The sequence below is a fragment of the Hevea brasiliensis genome, chromosome 1, assembly GCF_030052815.1.
Source record: "Hevea brasiliensis isolate MT/VB/25A 57/8 chromosome 1, ASM3005281v1, whole genome shotgun sequence".
NCBI classification, from domain to species: Eukaryota; Viridiplantae; Streptophyta; class Magnoliopsida; order Malpighiales; family Euphorbiaceae; genus Hevea; species Hevea brasiliensis.
In genome coordinates, this window is record NC_079493.1 from 125928872 (window position 1) to 125949166 (window position 20295).

Consider the following 20295-nt stretch of genomic DNA (forward strand, 5'->3'; position numbering starts at 1 on the left):
ACATCCAAGACCACTAACCGATGTTGACTTGTTAAAGCCTCTCCTAGAATGACCTTGCAATCCTTGCATAGAGCTCTATTTGTCTTCCTGGTTAAGAGGAAGTCAATTTGGCTTCTATGTTGCCCACTTTTAAAAGTCACTAAATGTGACTCTCTTTTTATAAAATAGGTATTTGCTAGTATTAGGTTGTATGCCATAGCAAAATCCATGATACTTTTTCCCTCTTCATTTCAGTTGCTAAAACTAAAACCTCCATGAATATTCTCATAACCTTACCTATCACTTCCTACATGTCCATTCAAATCTTCACCAATGAAAACATACTCTTCATTCTGTATGCTTTGCATTAGATCATCCATATCTTTCCAAAACCTTTGTTTACTCTCACTATCTAGTCTTATTTATGAGGCATAAGTACTAACTATATTTATTATTTCTCCTTCTAGTACTAGCTTTACTAGTATAATTCTATCTCCTACTCTTTTCACAGCTATTACAGTATTTTTCAATGTCTTGTCTATGATTATGCCCACTCCGTTCTTGTTCCTCTCCTTTCCTGTAAACCATAGTTTGTACCATGAATTACCAACTTTCTTACTTTTCTCTCCTACCCATTTAATCTCCTGAATGCAAGCAATATTTACCCTTCTCCTTTACAAGGTATCCACAAGTTCCATTAATTTTCCTGTAAGTGATCTAACATTCCAAATACCAACCCTGATTCTCCTCCTATCCTGTTCCTTCCTAATTGATCTCCTTCTATGATATATTCTATTGTTCTCTATGGCTATCTTGTGTTCTGTTCCACTATCTGTTGTACTATCTGTCCTATAGACAAACTTCTTTACCCACACCCGTCCATGATGTGGGAACCTTTGCTCATTTAATAACACACCTGGGCGCGGGCATATTTCTCATTACACTCGAGCTCCAATGTAGCACGTCGTAAGTAGAAGATGCCCCAACATTTATATCATTTGAATCCATATCATGAGGTGTGACGAAATTTTTACGTTGGTTGTCACCTACCGCAACCCTCCTTTTTTATCCTGGCTTCGGACCGGCTAAGTACAATCTACTTAGGCGGAGTTTTATTACGAACTACGAGAACATAAAAATTAACATTCATTTTGCAGCCGTTAATGTTTCTCATTCCATCCAATAATCTAAGTGTGAAATTGTGAGATGTTTTAGATACCATAGGGCTAAGGAGAGTATTGATTTTGGCTTATACACCCATCTAAGCCACAAATAACACAAATTTTCATTAGTTGAGTGTGTAAGTTATACATCCGATAGTGTTGGACATATTTCAACAGTAAAATTGGGAGTAAAGATCGAACTAGTGTCCGATTATTAACAATTTTCACATGCAAGTTCAATTGCCGTGAATGTTCCTTGACTTGTCTCACTATGCTCAATGAATAGTGCTTCCTCTCGACAAAAGGTTAGTTCATTTTGATTATGATAAACATCTTCTGCAGAAGGTGTTCCTTGCTCTCCATGAAAATCTGTGTTTATTGAATAAGAGGATGGGCTTGGTTCCCCCATGACAGGAACAGTAATGCCACTTCCATCATCTACTATGCTTTTCTTAAAAGCGTGGGACTTGAAGTCCTTTTGGTTGAAGATTTTGAGCAAATTAAGAATTCTACTCCACATTGAAACTCTAGTATCAGAAGGCTTCAAGACTCCCCTGTTTTGGTATATAAACATTCCAAAGTATATTATTAGAGCCAAACATGAAGTTATTCCAGCAATCAAGAATAGGCCCCAGAAACTATTGAGACCAAGCCTATTTGAAGGAACTGAGTTGCTACGATCTGGACAGGTCCCCATTTCACCAAACCATTTCCCCCATATTTCCTTGATTTTGTCTCCCTCTGTTACCTTCAAAATTGCCCTAGAAACTTCAGGTGCCAGAGGAGAACCTTTGGGGAAGGCCTGAAATCCACAGAACAAAACAAACCCACATGAGAAAGCATGCAATAAGAACTAGAAGCAGCAAATTTTGATCCGAAAATCAAATTACTAATAATAAAAAAAAATTTTAATTAAAAATTAGTATTGCAAGGCAATAACTTGATATAAACATTATTTGAAAAAATAGACTCGAATGACCTGCAACCTAAATTAATCTGGACTTGCTCAATCTAATAAGAACATGGTTAAGACATTGAAGAGGGAGAGAGAGGAGGGAAGGAACCCACAAAGCCAAGACCATCAGTGTTAAATTCTTGAATATTTGAAATGTTCTTCCAACGAGGGGCTTCCAATATTGATGCAGGTTTAACAAGTGTATACTTGGAGCAATTCTGTGCAAGAATGAGATGTATAGAAGTGGGTCCTTCAAAAGCAGCAGCTACACCTCCATTTTTGCTACCTTTGGAAAGGAGTTGATCACAATCTTTAGCAGATTTGTAAGGCACCAGCTTGGATTCATCAAAACCCAAGCTTTTCAAGGTTTCCTTAACAAAAGATCCATTCTGGTAGCCCACAAAATCCCCCTTTTTAATGAGCTCATCTATGGTGGTAACAGTGGGTTGGAATTGCTGAAGAGTTAAAAAACTTGATAAACTGGCAGTGTAACTTTGAGTAAGAATGAGTCCAACGAAACACCAAATGATCACAACTATTCTACCTAAATTGCTCACCACCTTTTCCCCTGCAAATGTAGAGTTTACAAATTATTAGATCTAATTTAAGCATAACACAAACACACGGACAGGAGACAGAGCAATACAGAAGAAGTGAAAGGAGAATACTATGAGCAAAAACCATGGTTGAGAAGGAAAACCAGAAGCCAGTGCTAACTTGGTGAGAAGGAGGCCCTCGAAAATCCTCATTTATTCTGTGTTCAAGAACCCAAACTACAAATCCAATGAAAATAAAGAAAACCAAGCTTGTCACCCAAAGATCCCATGTCAGAGGCTTTAAGAAAACCCAAGCTTTCATGCTCTCGTCATCTGTAATTGGCACTATCATTGATACACGGCCAGATTCCATATAAGGCAGAGTAAAGTCGACCTCCAAGGACCTGTTGGCCACAATTGATATATCTCCAACTGCAGCATCAAAGGTCTGCAGACAATAACAAGGATCAATTTTTGTTGACTATAATATCCTCAGCCAGCTTACCGAGTCAAGTCTAATTTCATTCATATCAGCCTGGTGCATTCAATATTTTTAATTGATCTTGAAATGCTGCCTAATAGAGTTGAATCCTAATTGATAAGGAAGGAAACTCACATCCTCACCAATTGGACTAACTCTGTTGGTTCATAAATTCTATTTCTTGAAGTAGTTTCTGTCACTACTAATTTGAAGAAATTAACAAGATTTTAATTACAAAGAATTGGGAAAAAGGTGTTTTACCCCCAAGGATACTTGATGGATTAACTCGTTGTACGTTCCAGCACTATTGCCGTCTGGATTGGCAAAGGGGACGTACTCATAAGTCACAGCATATGGTAATTCTGCAACTACAACATCAAAAAGATCTATGCAGTATCCTTCAACTTTTGAGGCTTTTGTACCTGGATATCTTGTCACATTCACAAATTGTGTGAAACCTTCCTTCACTGGTACTCCTATTCTCAATTTCTTACCATTTGTTGGAATCTCCCAGCCCTTGGGAACTGAAGCTGTATCTCCTGGCCATATAATAGTTGAAAGAGTAGTACTATTGTTGTTAGAAGAAGAATTCTTACTTGTATTTGCTGTTGCTGACTTCAATCTTTTGACAAGTCCTTTTCCAGTTACCCAAAACCCTACCCTTCTTGCTCCATCACCATTACCATCCACATTAACTATCTGGAAAGTTGATGAATTTAACTGCCCATTAATGAAGAGAAAGTCACCTGTAAGGCCTTTAAACCTGGTGTTTGATAATGCTTGACGAAGGCTTGGACCAATCTGAGAGACCCCAAGGGTTTCAAGATCAGTTGAGTTGCTAGAAATATTTCCCTTTCGGAAGCCGAAGTTCATGGTTCCAGCTACTCTCTCAATTGCCATGGCTAATGCAATTGTAGCATCATAAGCCCAAAGTCCATAAATGTTCAACTCAGCATCAACTAAGTCAGGATGATCATGATGAAATTTCCTTTTCCACTGAACCCTAAAATTTTCAACACTTTTTGATCTTGGAACATAAGGTTCAACCCCCAATACTCCTTGCATTGATTCAATAACAGAATAATCCATGGAATTCAAGAAATCGGCCACCCCATCTGTCATGATCCAAACATAGCCTTTACCCATCATTCCCACCCTTTTTGCCATGGTAAAAAGCTTTGATCCAAGAGGGAGTGGCATATGCACAATGAAAACTCTAGTTTGCATTGCCTTCAACTTGAGAAGCTCTTTAAGAATTTGATCATCGGTGGCAAATGGAGAAATGGCACTTCGGTAGGGGACTTGGGTGTCAACAGCTTGCAAAGAATCGGTTAAATAAGGTATGATTCCCACTCCATATTCGTTGTCAATATAGACAGGCACAGCTTCTCTCCATCCAAAAGCTTTAACTATTGCACTTATGGCTTTCACTTGAGAAGAGTCACTTCGTGTTGCTCGAAAGAAGTATGGACTGCGAATGGAAGCAAGAGAAGGACTTGATGCAGAAAATGTTATAATGGGCACATGAACTTTTTCTCCAAGTTCAATTACAAAATTGGCTTGCATAGGTGTTGCTGGCCCTATGATTGCTTTTACTTCTACGTTTTTTAGCAAGTCCAAAGCTGCATTTGCAAAAGAGAGGAAAAAAAATCTAAAATTAAAAGTCGATTTCTTGCTTTTGTAATCAACGGAGTTTAATGAAAAAAAAAATCATCTAATATAAATTTAAACTCATATAAAAACACTTAATAATTAGTAGATTAAAATTTTATATAGAAGTTTATATAAAATTAATTAAAGTATGGACTTATTTCGCAATACTAGCTTTTATAATAACCGTTAATCATTTTGTTTTAGCAGTGACCAGTTGTTTTATTAATTATTAGCTGTTAGATATTAGACGTTACTGGTTAGCTATTTATATAATGGTTAAAATAAAACTGTTAAGTAAAAATAATTATTAAATTAGCCGATATATATATAAATAGTATTATCATCTTATTGATTTTAGTTAAAAAATTAAATACTATTTTCAAAATTTTTTGTCAAATAAGGTAGCATATTATTATGAATGTACAAAATTAGATACAAATATTTAATTTAATTATTATTAAATTCATTCTCGAATGAGTTCAAACTTTTCATAATCTCTAAAAAAAAGTTAAGAACTTTTTATATCAATATATTCAAAGTCTTCAAACTACTCTAATATGGTAAAATTTATTCAAGAAAAAAAAGACATTTTTTTTCCATGTCAAATAATTTTACATATAATTTTAATATTATTAAATTAAAATTTGTTAATAAAACGGTTTGTTTTCTCGTTAATAACTGCTAGTTTGAGTTGATGAGGCGTGTTATCGGAGATTTTACCTTTTTTAAGGAAGTGGCTATGAAAAGTTTGAATTTATATAAGTATAAAATTAATAATTATTAAATTAAATATTTATATTTAAATTTATATATTTATTATATAAATTTTAATTAAATTTATATAAATTTAAATATAAATATTTAATCTAATAATTATTAAACTCATTTTTATATGAGATTGAGTTTATATTAAATACTTCCAAAATTTTAATAAGCTATTTCATCCGTCCAATAGTTGTTTTATTGTTGATTTATTAATGAAGTTTTGAACTTTCCCTGTTTTTGTCTTTTTGTAGCCCCAGTTTAATTGAGACCATTTTCTAGACGATTTTTGAACAAAATTCCACGAGATGACCAAGACTTCAAAGCTTGCTTACCTATCTCTATAAAATATTAAACCAACCAAAATCCTCATTCATGAGTATTATTATAACTGCATATGATGGTCCTTACCAATAATATTTTTTCACACAAACAGAGAAAAGAAAAATTGAAATGACTTGAATTTAAATGAAAGATTAAAAATAAGATTCGACTTAAATGATTTGCAATTAACCCTTTTAAATTAATTTATAAAATTTTAATTCTAAATTAAAAAAAATTATGAAAAAATATATATTAGTGACTCATGGGTAACATGAATCAAATGCCACATAATTGGACCTAAACCCACATGAAAAAGACAATATATTTGAGATGACTTGCAATCCAAAGCCTAAATAAACCCAACTCTAACTATTGGACTTGATTGATTTGCCACCTATATTTGAAATTAACCCCTTAAAATTGACTTGATGAACCAGAATTTTATTTTTAAATTAGTAAAATTTTTTGGAAAAAAAATTTAACAATTGACCCTAAATTATATGTTATTCACAAATTAATCTGAAAGCTTTTCTACTTATTGACTCAATCAAATGCAATATAATTTGACCTAAACTCACATAAAAAAGACAATATATCCGAGATGACTTGCAATCCGAGCCTAAATGAACCTAACTCTAACCATTAGACTTGATCCATTTGCCACCTCTATTTGAAACTATATGAGAAAGATAATAAAGCAAACAAAATAAATACTAGAAAGAACAAGTGATGTATATATGGACTCTGTCAGAGGGGGAGACTAACCTGCTGCAGCTGCACCAACAACGTCATTCTTGGAGTCCCTGGCATGGAGGACTAGCCTGGTTTTGTAGTGAGAATGTTTTGCATAAAAATCCGAGAGGGACAAGTTGATGCAGCTCAACCCAATCTTGCCAATCTTTTTATCAAGGTCCAGAACCACGCCTACGTCCACTGAGACTTTAGTGTTTTTTGCCATCGCTATTTCTACGAACAAAATCGTCAAAATAAACAAGAAAATGAAAGGGAAAACTGGCTTGGAAGGGTAGCTTTTATTCCTCATCTTGGTGGCCTATTAAAGTGATTTCTTCCAGTTTTAGTTAAGATTTTGAACACAAGATTGTGTTGTATTTATAATCAGGATCCTATAGACTACAAAAACTTTGGAGAAAAGGACAGGAAGAAGAAGTCATTGCTCGCAAAGGTCTAGCTGTATCAAAATGGAGAAAATTAATGACTTTTGTACTGTCTATAGTTTACGAGGAAATTGCATGTTATGAATACATTTCAACCCCTGGCGTTCACATTTTTTTTATTGAGTCCATGTTAAGCTTTTTAATTTGAGAATGAGCTCATAACCATTAGATCAAATATTTATAATGAAATTTATATATAATTAATATATATATATATATATAATAAATGTATAAATATAAATATAAATATTTAATTTAATAATTATTAAATTTATTTTCATATGAGTTTAAACCTTTTATGACCGCATTTAAAAATATATTAATAAAATAGAATAAATTCAACAAAGTGGAATTGGGTGGGTTGGAATTAACTATTTTTGTTTGAATTATTTTGAGTTACAGGTTATTATTGGTTATTTTTTTTTTTAAATAGATTTGAATATGCCCATTGTCGAATGCAATTGACTCGAATTATTTATAAGGTATTCATATAAAAAGAATTTAAAACTCATTTTGTGAGTTATAGATTATATTAAAGTTAATAATTTTTATCCAGAAAATCAATTGTTTCATTTAATGTTCGAGTCAAATTTAAATTAATTAAATTAATTTAAATGGATTAATTTTTAATCGAATTATATATATGAATTGCTAAGTTAATATTCTCTATTTTACAGATTATTTGAATTTAAATTATTTCAAATTAAATGTGAATTATTAATCGAATGAGCATATTAAATAAAAAATTATCATGTGAGATAAAGAATTTTGCAATTTTTTTTCCTGATTGATTATTATTTGATCCATTTCTAAGATAAGGATTATAATCTTCCTTGAATTACAATCATGTGTGAATGACAAGAATTTTAGATACGTTAAGACAATAATCCTGAGTAATTTATCAATTAAATTATTTAATATACGGACGTGTTGACAATAAATCTGGTAATTAGTCAAGTAATTAATATATTAATTAACTTCCCAAGTTTGAATAGTTTTATTTTTTTAGTAAAATTTATTTATTATTTTTTAAAAAACCTTAATTTAAAATAATTTCAATATCATTATAAACGTAAAACTCCTCATTATATTTCAAAGAAATTCAAGAAAGTTGTGTTCTAATTTTTCAGCTAAAAATAAAATATTAAAGTTATTTAAACTTTAATGGTAATCAATATTTTTTTTATTTAATAATAATAGAATAAAGAACGAATCTAACTAAAAATTTACATAAACAAAAAAGAATGTACCTAACAGTTTGTCTCTTTGAGAAGAGTCCAAACTAAAATTTTCTGTGGTTTTAACGTGAGACAAAAGGCAAGAAAAATACGTGTTGACTGTTTTAGTTCCTAGAAAGTTGTTGAGATGGCACGTCAAGAACACGAACGTTTACTCCTGGCTGATGGTAAAGCTCAAGTGGTTTTATTGTCTTGTCCTATTTCTTCGACTTTTTACCTTGAACAAATCAAAGGTTAGGGCATGTAGAAAGTTTTACTTTGAATGTATATTTTTTGTCTTAAGTCTTTTCAGGCGTCACTTGGCCATGACCAATCATTCTAACATTATTGTAGTGAGAAATATACAATGATGTAGGGCGTTCACCGAAAGCGACGCTCTATACCAGCGCCTGGGTGTGGTGTTAAGTGAGCAAGGGTTCTCACATCATGGACAGATATGGGTAAAAAAGTTAGTGCATAGGACAGATAGGAGAACAGATAGTAGAACAGAATACAAGATAAACATAGAAAACAATAGAAGATATCATAGAAAGAGACCAATTAGGAAGAAACAGGATGGGAGGAGGATCAGGGTTGGTACTTGAAATGTTGGATCACTTACAGGAAAATTAATGGAACTTGTGGATACCTTGAAAAGGAGAATGGTGAATATTGCTTGCATTCAGGAGACTAAATGGGTAGGAGAGAAGAGTAAGGAAGTGGGTAATTCAAGGTACAAACTGTGGTTTACCGGAAAGGAGAAAAACAAGAACGGAGTGGGCATAATCATAAACAGGGCATTGAAAGACGCAGTAATTGCTGTGAAAAGAGTAGGAGATAGAATTATACTAGTAAAGCTAGTACTAGAAGGAGAAACAATAAATGTAGTTAGTACTTATGCCCTACAAATAGGACTAGACAGTGAGAGTAAACAAAAGTTTTGGGAAGATATGGATGATTTAATGCAAAGCATACCGAATGAAGAGAATGTTTTCATTGGTGGAGATTTGACTGGATGTGTAGGAAGTGACTGGATCCGAGAATTCTCTTCAACCAAACAACCTCTTTATATGTTATTTAAAAACAATTTGTTAGTCACATAAATTAACAAACTCATATATAGACTTAACCATTCATGATTTTTCTTTCGACATTATAACTTTCAGCCTGTTTGGTATTGAGTTTGAAAGGTTAAAACTATTTTTCTGAATAAAAACATCATTTTAGATGCCTTAAAAAAATAATTTAAAAAAAATTATTTTATTATTTTAGTGTTCTTATGACTAAAATTGATCAAATTTAATTTTTAATTATTTTTTAATACTCTTTAACTTGTATATTTAGAAAAGTGATTTTCTCGACAGCAGTTTCAACAGCAACGTCAAATAGACTTTTTATATATTTGTTTGTAATCTATAATTTTATAATAATTCAATTTAATTGATTTATTTTTTTATTAATTCTCATATTTAGAATGAAATAATTTAATTTTTTTAATTTGAAAAAAATTTATTTTTAAAAAATAGAATTTAAACATGATTACGTGAGTATTTATTTAAATTCTTTTATTATAAAATAAGTCATTCCAAATGACACCCGTAAGATATTAGTCTGAAGTAAGCAATTGAACTCTTAATTTTCTTGAAATTGTTAGCATGTCATATATACCAATCGGCTTGATTTAAGAATAAGTTTGTTATTGAAATAGGTTCAGTGAAATCTCTCTCTCTTTCTATATATAAATATCAATTTCTATATTATAAATATAGTAAATATATATAATTTACTTTTAATTGATGCAAGAAAATAAACTAGCTAAGATATATAAAAATTGACTTCTTGCATTGCTATCACCCCACCACAACTAAGGTATTTCCAAAGACACTGCTAAGGCAGTAAATGTATCTATTTTTTATAGGCAGCTAAGTTATTTTTTTTTTTTTGGTTCATATGATTTTTATATTTAGTCATGAAGGCGATGCTACTACCAATTGAGTTAAAGTTTATTGGTAGGTTGTCGTTTTAAGGTTTTAATGAATTAATTAAATTGTGGTTCTGGCATGGAGCTTATCCTCTCTTTAATTTATTTCCATGTCATGGTTTTATTTTAATAAAATTCATTGCTTATATATAAAAAGGAAAGGCTAGGCAGTATGGAAGATAAGCAAGATCCTGGAATTTGGGGTCTGAAATTGAATTCAAGAGTGCTTTTGGTCATGGTCATGGTCATGTTCCTGTAATTTAATTTAACGCGTAGGTTGGTGGGAAAAAAAAAACCACACTTAGGCATTAATTCCACAAAGTCCAAGCATTCAAAATATGATACTATTGACTATAATTTATGTTCAATTTTTAGAGAGGACATTATTGAGAGGAATAGCTACGAACTCCAAAAGAATTAATATTTTTTGGATTGTAAAACAGATATTGAGGAATATTTTAATGAATAAAAAACTATTGATTGCTAAAAGGATTTTTTTTTTTTTAATTTTAGAATAATGGGTATCAACCCATTGAATCACATTAATCACCAAGACAAAGATTCTACTTTTGGATAAAAGTAGATCAAACATATAAAAATGACCAACTTGTATATGTATATTAATTTTAAAGCATGCTCTATACCTACCAAAACTATATGCAAAGTTAATTAATTGAAAGTGATCACATACACTACTACAATTAATATACATCCATCCATCGAATTGTTAGAAACATTTATTTAAATTTTATCGACATCTAGTTTATAATTTGATTTATATGCATATAATATTAAAAAAAAATTAATAAGCTATCATTTAATATGTGGAATGAGTATTGGTATATGTTGAAGTAAAAAACAAGGAAAACAGAATTTAATAGGAGAATGGACTGAACGGAACTAAATCAAACAAAATTATTTAATAAAATTGAAACAGTTTAATTAGATAATTTCATATATATAAAGTAAAGAGGTATTTTCATGAAAATGACACGTGGCACTTTTCTTGAAAAACTTGCCACGTGTCATTTTCTATAAATACTCTCATTTATACTAATTATTATTTAATTTTTTTAATTTCTCTTTTAATTATTATTATATTTTATAATGCTACATTAACATTTATAATTTAAATTATTATTTTTTTAAATTTATTTTTAAAAATTAAGATATTTTGTAATTAAATATAATATTTAATAATTATTTATTTTATTTTATAAATATTAATTATTATTTAATTTTTTTATTTCTCTTTTAATTGTCATTATTATTTACGATACTACCTTAACATTTATGATTTAAATTATTATTTTTTAAAATTTAATTTTTAAAAATTAAGACCTTTTATTATTAAACGTAATATTTAAAAATTATTTATAATAAATTTATTTATGCAAAAATATTATTTGCTACATGTTATCCTTAATAATAATAATAATAATAATAATAAAAGATCATTGATGGTAATTAATTTAAAGAAAATTGATCATTAATTTGTGATATCATAATCAACCATAAATACTCTCCTTTATACTAAGTATTATTTAATTTTTTTCTCTTTTAATTATCATTATTATTTATAATACTACCTTAATATTTATGATTTAAATTATTATTTTCTCTAAAAATTTAATTTTTAAAATTAAGATATTTTGTAATCAAATGCAAAATTTAAAAAATATTTATATTATTTTATAAATACTAATTATTATTTAATTTTTTTATTTCTCTTTTAATTATCATTATTATTTATAATACTATCTTAACATTTATGATTTAAATTATTATTTTTTTTAAATTTAATTGTTAAAAATTAAGATATTTTATGATTAAATATAATATTTAAAAATTATTTATATTATTTTTTATAAATTTATTTTTACAAAAATATTATTTGCCACATGTTACACTTATTAATAATAATAATAATAATAATAATAATAATAATAATAATAATAATAATAATAAAAGGTCATTGATGGCAATTAGTTTAAAAAAATTGACTATTAATTTATGATTTTATAATCAATTATTATATAATTTAATTAATCTTAAATTATTTTATATCTTTAATAAATATTTTTATGACATTATTATATTTTCCATTGTTTTTATTATGAAATCTTTATTAAAAAATTTGAGAGACAAAATGTATGGTTTGCATAAAAATTTATAAAAATAAAATGTAGAATTTATTATTTTTTATGTTGATAATTTAATATTCTTTTTATTTTACTTTCTTAAGATTAATTAATATTTATTATTATTATTATTATTATTATTATGACCAATTCATTGCCATTTAATTAATATGACCAAATAAATAAAAAATATTTTACTGCTATAAAAATTAAATTTGAATGCTTTTATTACCAATTTTTAATTAAATAATATTTAATTATAAATTAATTTTTTATTTAAATAGTTTTTATTTATTTATCTATATATAGTATATCATACGAGACATGACATACATTAAATGCTTTTTATTTGCGCTGTTTTTTTATTATTTCTTTCAAAATTTATTAGTTATCATTTTTTAAATTTATTTTATTTAAATATATTTAATTAATGTGTATTTAATTATTATTTTTTTAATTTCTTATTTAATATTTCTAAAACTTTTGAATATTTTATTTTATTATAATTATATATCTAATGCAATTATAATTAATATTTTGATTATTTATATTTTATTATCATTAATTTTTAACAGAATTATTTTTAAATTTTAATTAAATATTTATATTTTTATATAGATAAAGGATTAATTGAGTTGAGTTGAGTTTATATAGAAATAGAATTTTAAAAATAAATTACAAATATAATTGTATCGAAAATTTAGTTACAAATAAGTATGATTAAAAAAATTAAAGTTACAATATTAAAATTAAGAAATTTGTCTTTTGAAAAATAATATATATTTTTAATATTTATTATATTAATAGAAAATGATGATATTTTGAAATTTTAATTTTTATGAAATATATTTATTTTATGTTATAAATTTATGTTAAGTGATAATTATTTTTGTTAAAGAATTATTTTATAAAAAATATATCATATTAATAAAAGTAATTTACATATAAATATAATATTTTTAAAAAATAATATAATAGAATATTATTTTTAATTAATAATAATGTTATATATTTTCATTATTATTAAAATTAAATAATTCAATACATATTAGTAATTTAATATTTTTTTATTATATTACTAACAACAAAAATATTATATTTATATATTTTTAAAATAATATTATTTTTTGATTAATCTAATGTATTTTTATAATTTACAAAAAATAAATATCAATTTACATAAATTGTGACATAAAATATACACATTTTATGAAATTTAAATTATTTTTTAAATAAAATATTTTTATTATATTTTAAACAAAATAATTATTTAAATTATTATTAATATATATAAAAAGAATTAAATAGATATTTTGATTAATTATATTATAAATTAATTAAAAATTTATTATTATAATAATAAAAATATATTGAAATTAAATTAAATAAGAGAGAATCCATCTTATTGTTGAATGTACCGAGGGACACGATCCGCGACTTATTTACTATTAGTCTGCTTCTTTGCTTTGTTTTACTTGGAGTTTCAATGTTCATTATTGCATTTCCTCTTGACATTCTTTATGTCAAAATGATAAACAAACATAGCAAGCAAACTCACTGGACTTTATCAAATTGGCCAATTGCATTTGATTAGCACCTGACAGAAACTTGAATTTTCACTTTAATCCACAATTTACTTCTTGCTGATTGTGAGATCAGCCCACAATACACTTGTAGTTGACGTTAGGCTCGAAAACTCACTGGGCTTCAAAGATGACGGGCCAAATCCAGTTTATTTACTTTGCAGCAGTTTATGACATATTTTAAGGAGTCTATAAAACAAATAAACTATCCTAAGAGAGTTATTATTTAGTGTTTGCTGTACAAATATGTAGAAGTATTTTTATATTTTAATAAAAATTAACTTTTTTTAGCATTAAGAGTAGGGATGACAAAAATTTTCAAACTCGATCTGACTTGCCTTAAATTCGATCAATTTTTCTTAACCTTAATATTATGCGGGGCAGAATGAGGAGATTTTTTCTTCGCTCAATCTTAAACTTTTATGAGACAGAATAAAAAGAATGATATCCGCACTCAATTCGTCTCATTGCCATTTCTATTTAGAGTATGTTTATGAGAAGCTTTCAAATTCAAAAAGGCACTTACAATAATTCAAATAATACATTAAAAAACATTAATTTCCATGTCAAAATTGCTTCTGTGTAGGAATAGTAAAAATTGAGTGGCAATTTTGTTATTTACCTCCAAATTCATGTCCTCTTTCCTCCTATGGTAATTTTGTTATTTCCTCCAAATTCTGCCCTCTTTCCTTTTTCTCCAGTGTAGCGTCTACATCTCAACTCCCTATTTACACGCTATAAAAGTGAAATGACGCCATTTCACTATAGGATTGACGTTTCTTTCCCCAGCTGATTTCTTCTCCCCTTTTTGTTGCTTTGCTACTTCCTGTGAGACGATTCCATTCACGTGTTTGCTGATTTTCTTCTTACTCATAGCTAATAGTGAATTTATTATTACCTTTCACTTGCATGTACCCATCAACTGATTAAATTTCTTATGTTTTGAGTACCATGATTTGATGGGTAATAGTCAATTTACTATTGCCTTCAAGCATGCTTTCAATGCAATGATTGTTGGAGTGCCCATATTTTTGTACAGTTCTTAATTTCTTATAGTTAGAGCTGATTTTTTTTTGTTTATTCTTTGCATTTGCCTTCCATTGAAATGCAGCTGTGGTTCTTTCTCCATTTTAGCAGGCTCATTGAGCAAAATAGCGTTGTTCTTTTCTTATGAGTGTCGTTTTGAGGTAGTTGTCATTTTTGCATATCCTTGTTTGCCATTTTTTTTGCTTCCCTTTTTTTCTAATAGCTTTCTACAGATTATGACAGTGTTTAAACATGTTGCATGTCGTTCTAGAGGAAGGAGCTGTCTTCTCCGATTTTTATTTGGCGTCCTCTCAATCAACTTGCTAAACTTCAGCTGAAAGGTTAGTTGAGCTCTTAAGATTTCAATCGACTTAAATTGAAACATTATAAAGATTAATGCTACTTAGTGTGTGTGTGTATTTCAGTTCGGTTGGTCATTGAGAAAATTGGGGATCATAATAGGGTTTCCAAATGAATTAGGCATTGATTAGATCAAATTATTATTGGGGGCAATATGATTTGAGTATTCAGTATAGTTTTGTAGTGTCATTGCTTTCTGAAAAATTGGGGAATGGGGAGAAATTGTTATTTTGTAGATTGAATGACTTTTATTATTATTATTATTATTATTATTTGCAGGAGGGTAGTGTAAAAAGAAATGAAGCTAATCATTGGCATTTCGAGCTAGACACTAGGAAAAGGAACTTAGTGCAAAGTGACACTAATAAATTTAGCACATCTGAATATGACTGAAATTAGTGCAAAGTGATAGTAACAGGATGAACTGAAAATTGAGAAGCTGAAATGCTAAACTTTTTTAAAATAATTTCAATTTTGTGGAATGTGGATGTTTTGACTTGATATAAATTATAAAGTGATGTTTCTACTTCTCAATTGAGTGAATTTAAAGAAATTGGTTTTCATTGGCTTACTAGATTAATCATTAGTAAACTTATTAGGTTAGTAGAAGTGAAAAAGTGAAAGAGAGGTGGGGGAGATAGATTTTAACTATATGCTGAATTGACTTGATGGTAGTTTGGCCTAATGGTATTTTCCTGCCCAAAAACCGGATTTATTTCAATTTGGTGTAATGCAGTTCATTTTGTGAAATTTCATTGATACAACCACTTTGATGTATTATCAGTTTTAGCAATTGTTACAATGCTTTATTGTTTTTCACTATATCATTTCAATTTTTTTTTTCTGTTTGCTGTTTGTTCAAGGTGGTGACCAATCCAATCCCATTGCAATAAAAGAAACCCACAACTTCTCATTTTGTCCCACTTTTCACTTTCTAATCTTATTTTAGTATTTAGTTTCTTGATTGATGTGTTTGATTTTTCAGCATGAAGTCTCCTTTTCAATGAAGACTGATTCTTCCTTTTGGACTTGAGGTACTTTGTTTATGTCTTTGTGCCTCTTATTTGATCAATCCATTTTGATTCTTATACTTAAAGCCCAGTTGATGAGAAAAATAAGGTGGTGGATAGGATTTTGGATGCCTTCTCTCCAGTCTCTACATCTTGAATCTTTTGGAAATCTCAAAGCATAATAGGTATTTGTTTCTATCAATTGAACTTTTGTTTCTCTTCTCTCTTCATCTGCTTTCCAAGGAAAAGTAACACCAAATAGAAAAGAAAGGAAATTATAAAATTTCTATCATTAAATCAAACCCTGTTTTCACGGTATTTCAAACCTAACAAAAACCCAATTAAAGCCCTAATTGATTTTTGAAAAGTCCCCTTAATCCTCTTAGCTTATCTCTAACACCAAGAAAACTAAGTTTATTGTAAGATTATCTATCCCAAATATTCACTTTTCAGTCCATCTATTAAGGATTAAAACTTAACTTAATGAGGGCCCATTCATCAAGCAAGGCAACAAGCTCACAAGTAATAAATCAAAATGTAACAAATCTCATTTAAATGACTAAATCAGTTCAAAACCACAATACAAAGCAATATTTACAAACCCATCTCTAGAATCTCAAATAACTACTCACAAATCATAGTTTCAAGACAAACCCAAGTGTATAAATGAAGAAATAATGAAAATCTAAGTTAAGGAATAGAAAAACCCAGAAGAATGCTGATGAAGCTGCTGTTGGAAAGTGCAGAAAGAGCCCCTGCTGCTGCTGCAAAAAATGCTTCACGTGCTCCTCTCTTTCGTGCCAAAAATGCCTCCCTTCCTCTTTATAGAAAGAAAATGATAAAGGAGACTTTATATGGGTTAGGGGTCTGCCCTAGAATGGGTAAAAAGGTGGAAGATTCCAGAGAAAGTGAGGTATAAAATCAGAGTAACGAAAATGCCACGTCAGCCATTTCCAGTAAAAACGACATAAGCTGAATTGGTTGTGTCACAGATTGTGTCGCAGGTTGTGTAACTCTCGGCCTGAATATCTGACGATCGACACAACTTACGACATAAGCTAAATCGGTTGTGCTGCAGGTTGTGAAGCTCTCGGCCATTTTTTTACTCAACTTCAAAAATTTTTGCAATTCAACTCTAATCTCCTCCAAATGGTTACTCTGATCAAAATATACCAAATTTCTCCAAATTTAACCTACAAAACAAATAAATTCCAAAAATTAAACTAAGAAGTGTGAAAATTATAAAATTGACTAAATATATGCTAATATCTATAATAATAGCTATGAACAAGAGTAAATTATGTGCAAAAATTACTCTTAAATGATGATCTAAAATGCATGCATCATCTGCCAAAACTAAAACCTTCATGAACATTCTCATAACCTTACTTATCACTTCCTACATGTTCATTCAAATCTCCACCGATGAAAACATTCTCTTCATTCAGTATGCTTTGCATTAGGTCATCTATATCTTTCCAAAACCTTTGTTTACTCTCACTATCTAGTCCTATTTGTGAGGCATAAGTACTAACTACATTTATTATTTCTCCTTCTAGTACTAGCTTTACTAGTATAATTCTATCTCTTACTCTTTTCACAGCTATTACAGCATCTTTCAATGTCCTGTCTATTATTATGCCTATTCCGTTCTTGTTCCTCTCTTTTTCGGTAAACCACAGTTTGTACCTTGAATTACCCACTTCCTTACTTTTCTCTCCTACCCATTTAGTCTCCTGAATGCAAGCAATATTTACCCTTCTCCTTTTCAAGGTATCCACAAGTTTCATTAATTTTCTTGTAAGTGATCTAACATTCCAAGTATTAATCCTGATTCTCCTCCTATCCTGTTCTTTCCTAATTGATATTCTTCTATGATGTATTCTATTGTTCTCTATGCCTATCTTGTGTTCTGTTCCACTATCTGTTCTACCATCTGTCTTATGGACTAACTTCTTTATCTACACCAATCCATGATGTGGGAACCCTTGCTCATTTAACACCACACCCAGGCATTGGCATGGTGCGTTGCTTTCGGTGAACGCCCTACACTCTTGCATATTTCTTATTACACCCGGGCTCGAATGTAGCGCGTTGCAAGTAGAGGATGCCCCAATGTTTATATCATTTGAATCCATATCATGAGGTGTGATGAAATTTTTACGCTAGTTGTCACCTACCGCAACCCTACTCCTTTATCCTGGCTTGGGACCGGCTAAGCACAAACTACTTAGTGAAGGAGCAGAAGTATGAAAAACACAAGTTTAGATTATTGAATTCAAAAATTTTTCATCTAGGGTCATATGCATCATGCAAGATTCATTTTTATCTATTTGATTTTAATGATAAACAATATATTAAAACTTTTTGAATATACATTTGTCATTTAAGATTTTAGAATTAACAGATTAATTCATTAGAACCCTAGATTAGATCAAGAACAAGTGCATTAACTTTTTTGATGCACTGCAGTGTGTTTGGCACCTTTGGGATGCGCCTTAGGACACCAGGTGTTGTCCCTCTAGCTTGTCCACACCAAGATCACCAATGGCAGCCCTTTGAACAACTTCTAAAGCTTTTCCAATCAATTAGAAAATCAAGTTTTGCCTTTTGAGAGATTATAGATGTAAACAGGACACTAGAAACGATTTCTAGTTTTTTTAATTCAAGAGATTATTGGCAAATCTCTTTGAATTGATGAGAGATGAAGAAGAAGAGAGGGGGGAGGTCTCCCACGTGGAGGCACCAAAGAGAGAACAACAATTGTATTTTCGTTCTTTCATCCTTACACTTATATAGTTAGGTCACCACTTAAAACCCTTGCCACATGTCATCTTCTGATTGGCTCTAGGTTTAATTGACTCAATCACATTGTGCCAAGTGTCAAACCTATATTTAATCTTGACTTTGATCATCTTAAATGATTAAAAGACATATGGCAAGCTTATGTGTAATGCCATGTGTCACCATCTCATGGTGCCACATGTCACCATCTCATGGTGCCACATGTCACCCTGTGAAATGACCAAAATACCCCTGTGTCTTAATTTTGAGTTCTCAACCCAAAATAATTATTTCTCTTCTTCTAATCAATTTATATCAAATATAAATTAATTAATTAATCTCTATTAATTAATTTCTCATATTTAAATTCATATTTAAACACTTTAAATATAAATTTAACTTATACTATACATCCAATAATCTAATTTTAGTTTCAAGCCATGCTAGGGACTTTGCAATCTAATTGCAAACCAAACATATTTAATTAATCAATTAAACTCTTTAATTAATTAATTAAATCATATTTAATTTGGTGATTACTTGTGTATGTATGTGACTTACTAGACTCATCACTAATTGGCAATGAGACATGATATCAACTCTTAATATCATCAGAACTCTTTCTTACCATAAATGATTTCTCTAAATCATTTTATGCAGCTCATAGACTATGGTTAACACCTAGCATAGCATGCCATAGCCACCCAATCAGTAATAAGGTTTACCTTAAATGAACCTATAATCATATGTTACCATGCACTAGAATCTCTTTGTTACAAAATTTCAATTCGAGCTGGAGTCATGGTTTATGTCAAACCCCATTTGCTATGAATATTATGTTCTCTTTTAATTCCAGTTCTTGATTAATAAGATTTTTCTCATCAGAAACTCTTTTCTGATTAAATCTATCTGTCCTGGCCAGGAACTTGAAATATCAAGAACAATTAAATGAACATAGGATTTTATCCCTATTTACTTAGAGGAACAGATTCCATCTTAATTAACACCTACCTCCATATATAACTAGTATGAGCCAACACATGCCCATATACCCATACACAGTACAAGTATAAAAGCAGTATCAAACTCAAACCACCTATATACAAGATAACTGTGCTATCTTAGGTCTAAAAATTATATGCACTAATATGATTTATGACAATAT

At 29.4% G+C, this 20295-nt stretch overlaps 2 protein-coding genes across 2 annotated transcripts in view; one reads left to right on the top strand and one right to left on the bottom strand.

Annotated features, from left to right (window-relative positions):
- Positions 1 to 1241: 1241 nt before the first annotated feature.
- LOC110633143 (glutamate receptor 2.2-like) lies at positions 1242 to 6988 on the bottom strand. Its single transcript, XM_021781642.2, has 5 exons — positions 6619 to 6988; positions 3376 to 4736; positions 2766 to 3081; positions 2211 to 2665; positions 1242 to 1944 (listed from the first exon to the last, which is right to left on the bottom strand). The coding sequence occupies exons 1-5, from the start codon at positions 6893 to 6895 to the stop codon at positions 1357 to 1359; spliced, it is 2997 nt and encodes a 998-aa protein (XP_021637334.2). The 5' UTR covers positions 6896 to 6988; the 3' UTR covers positions 1242 to 1356.
- Positions 6989 to 14931: 7943 nt separating this feature from the next.
- LOC110633146 (glutamate receptor 2.7) overlaps positions 14932 to 20295 on the top strand; it is a 29907-nt gene continuing 24543 nt past the window's right edge. Inside the window, 4 exon segments of the mRNA XM_058151997.1 lie at positions 14932 to 15137; positions 15210 to 15317; positions 16322 to 16370; positions 16456 to 16531. The gene's annotated coding sequence lies outside the window, so the exon portion shown is untranslated.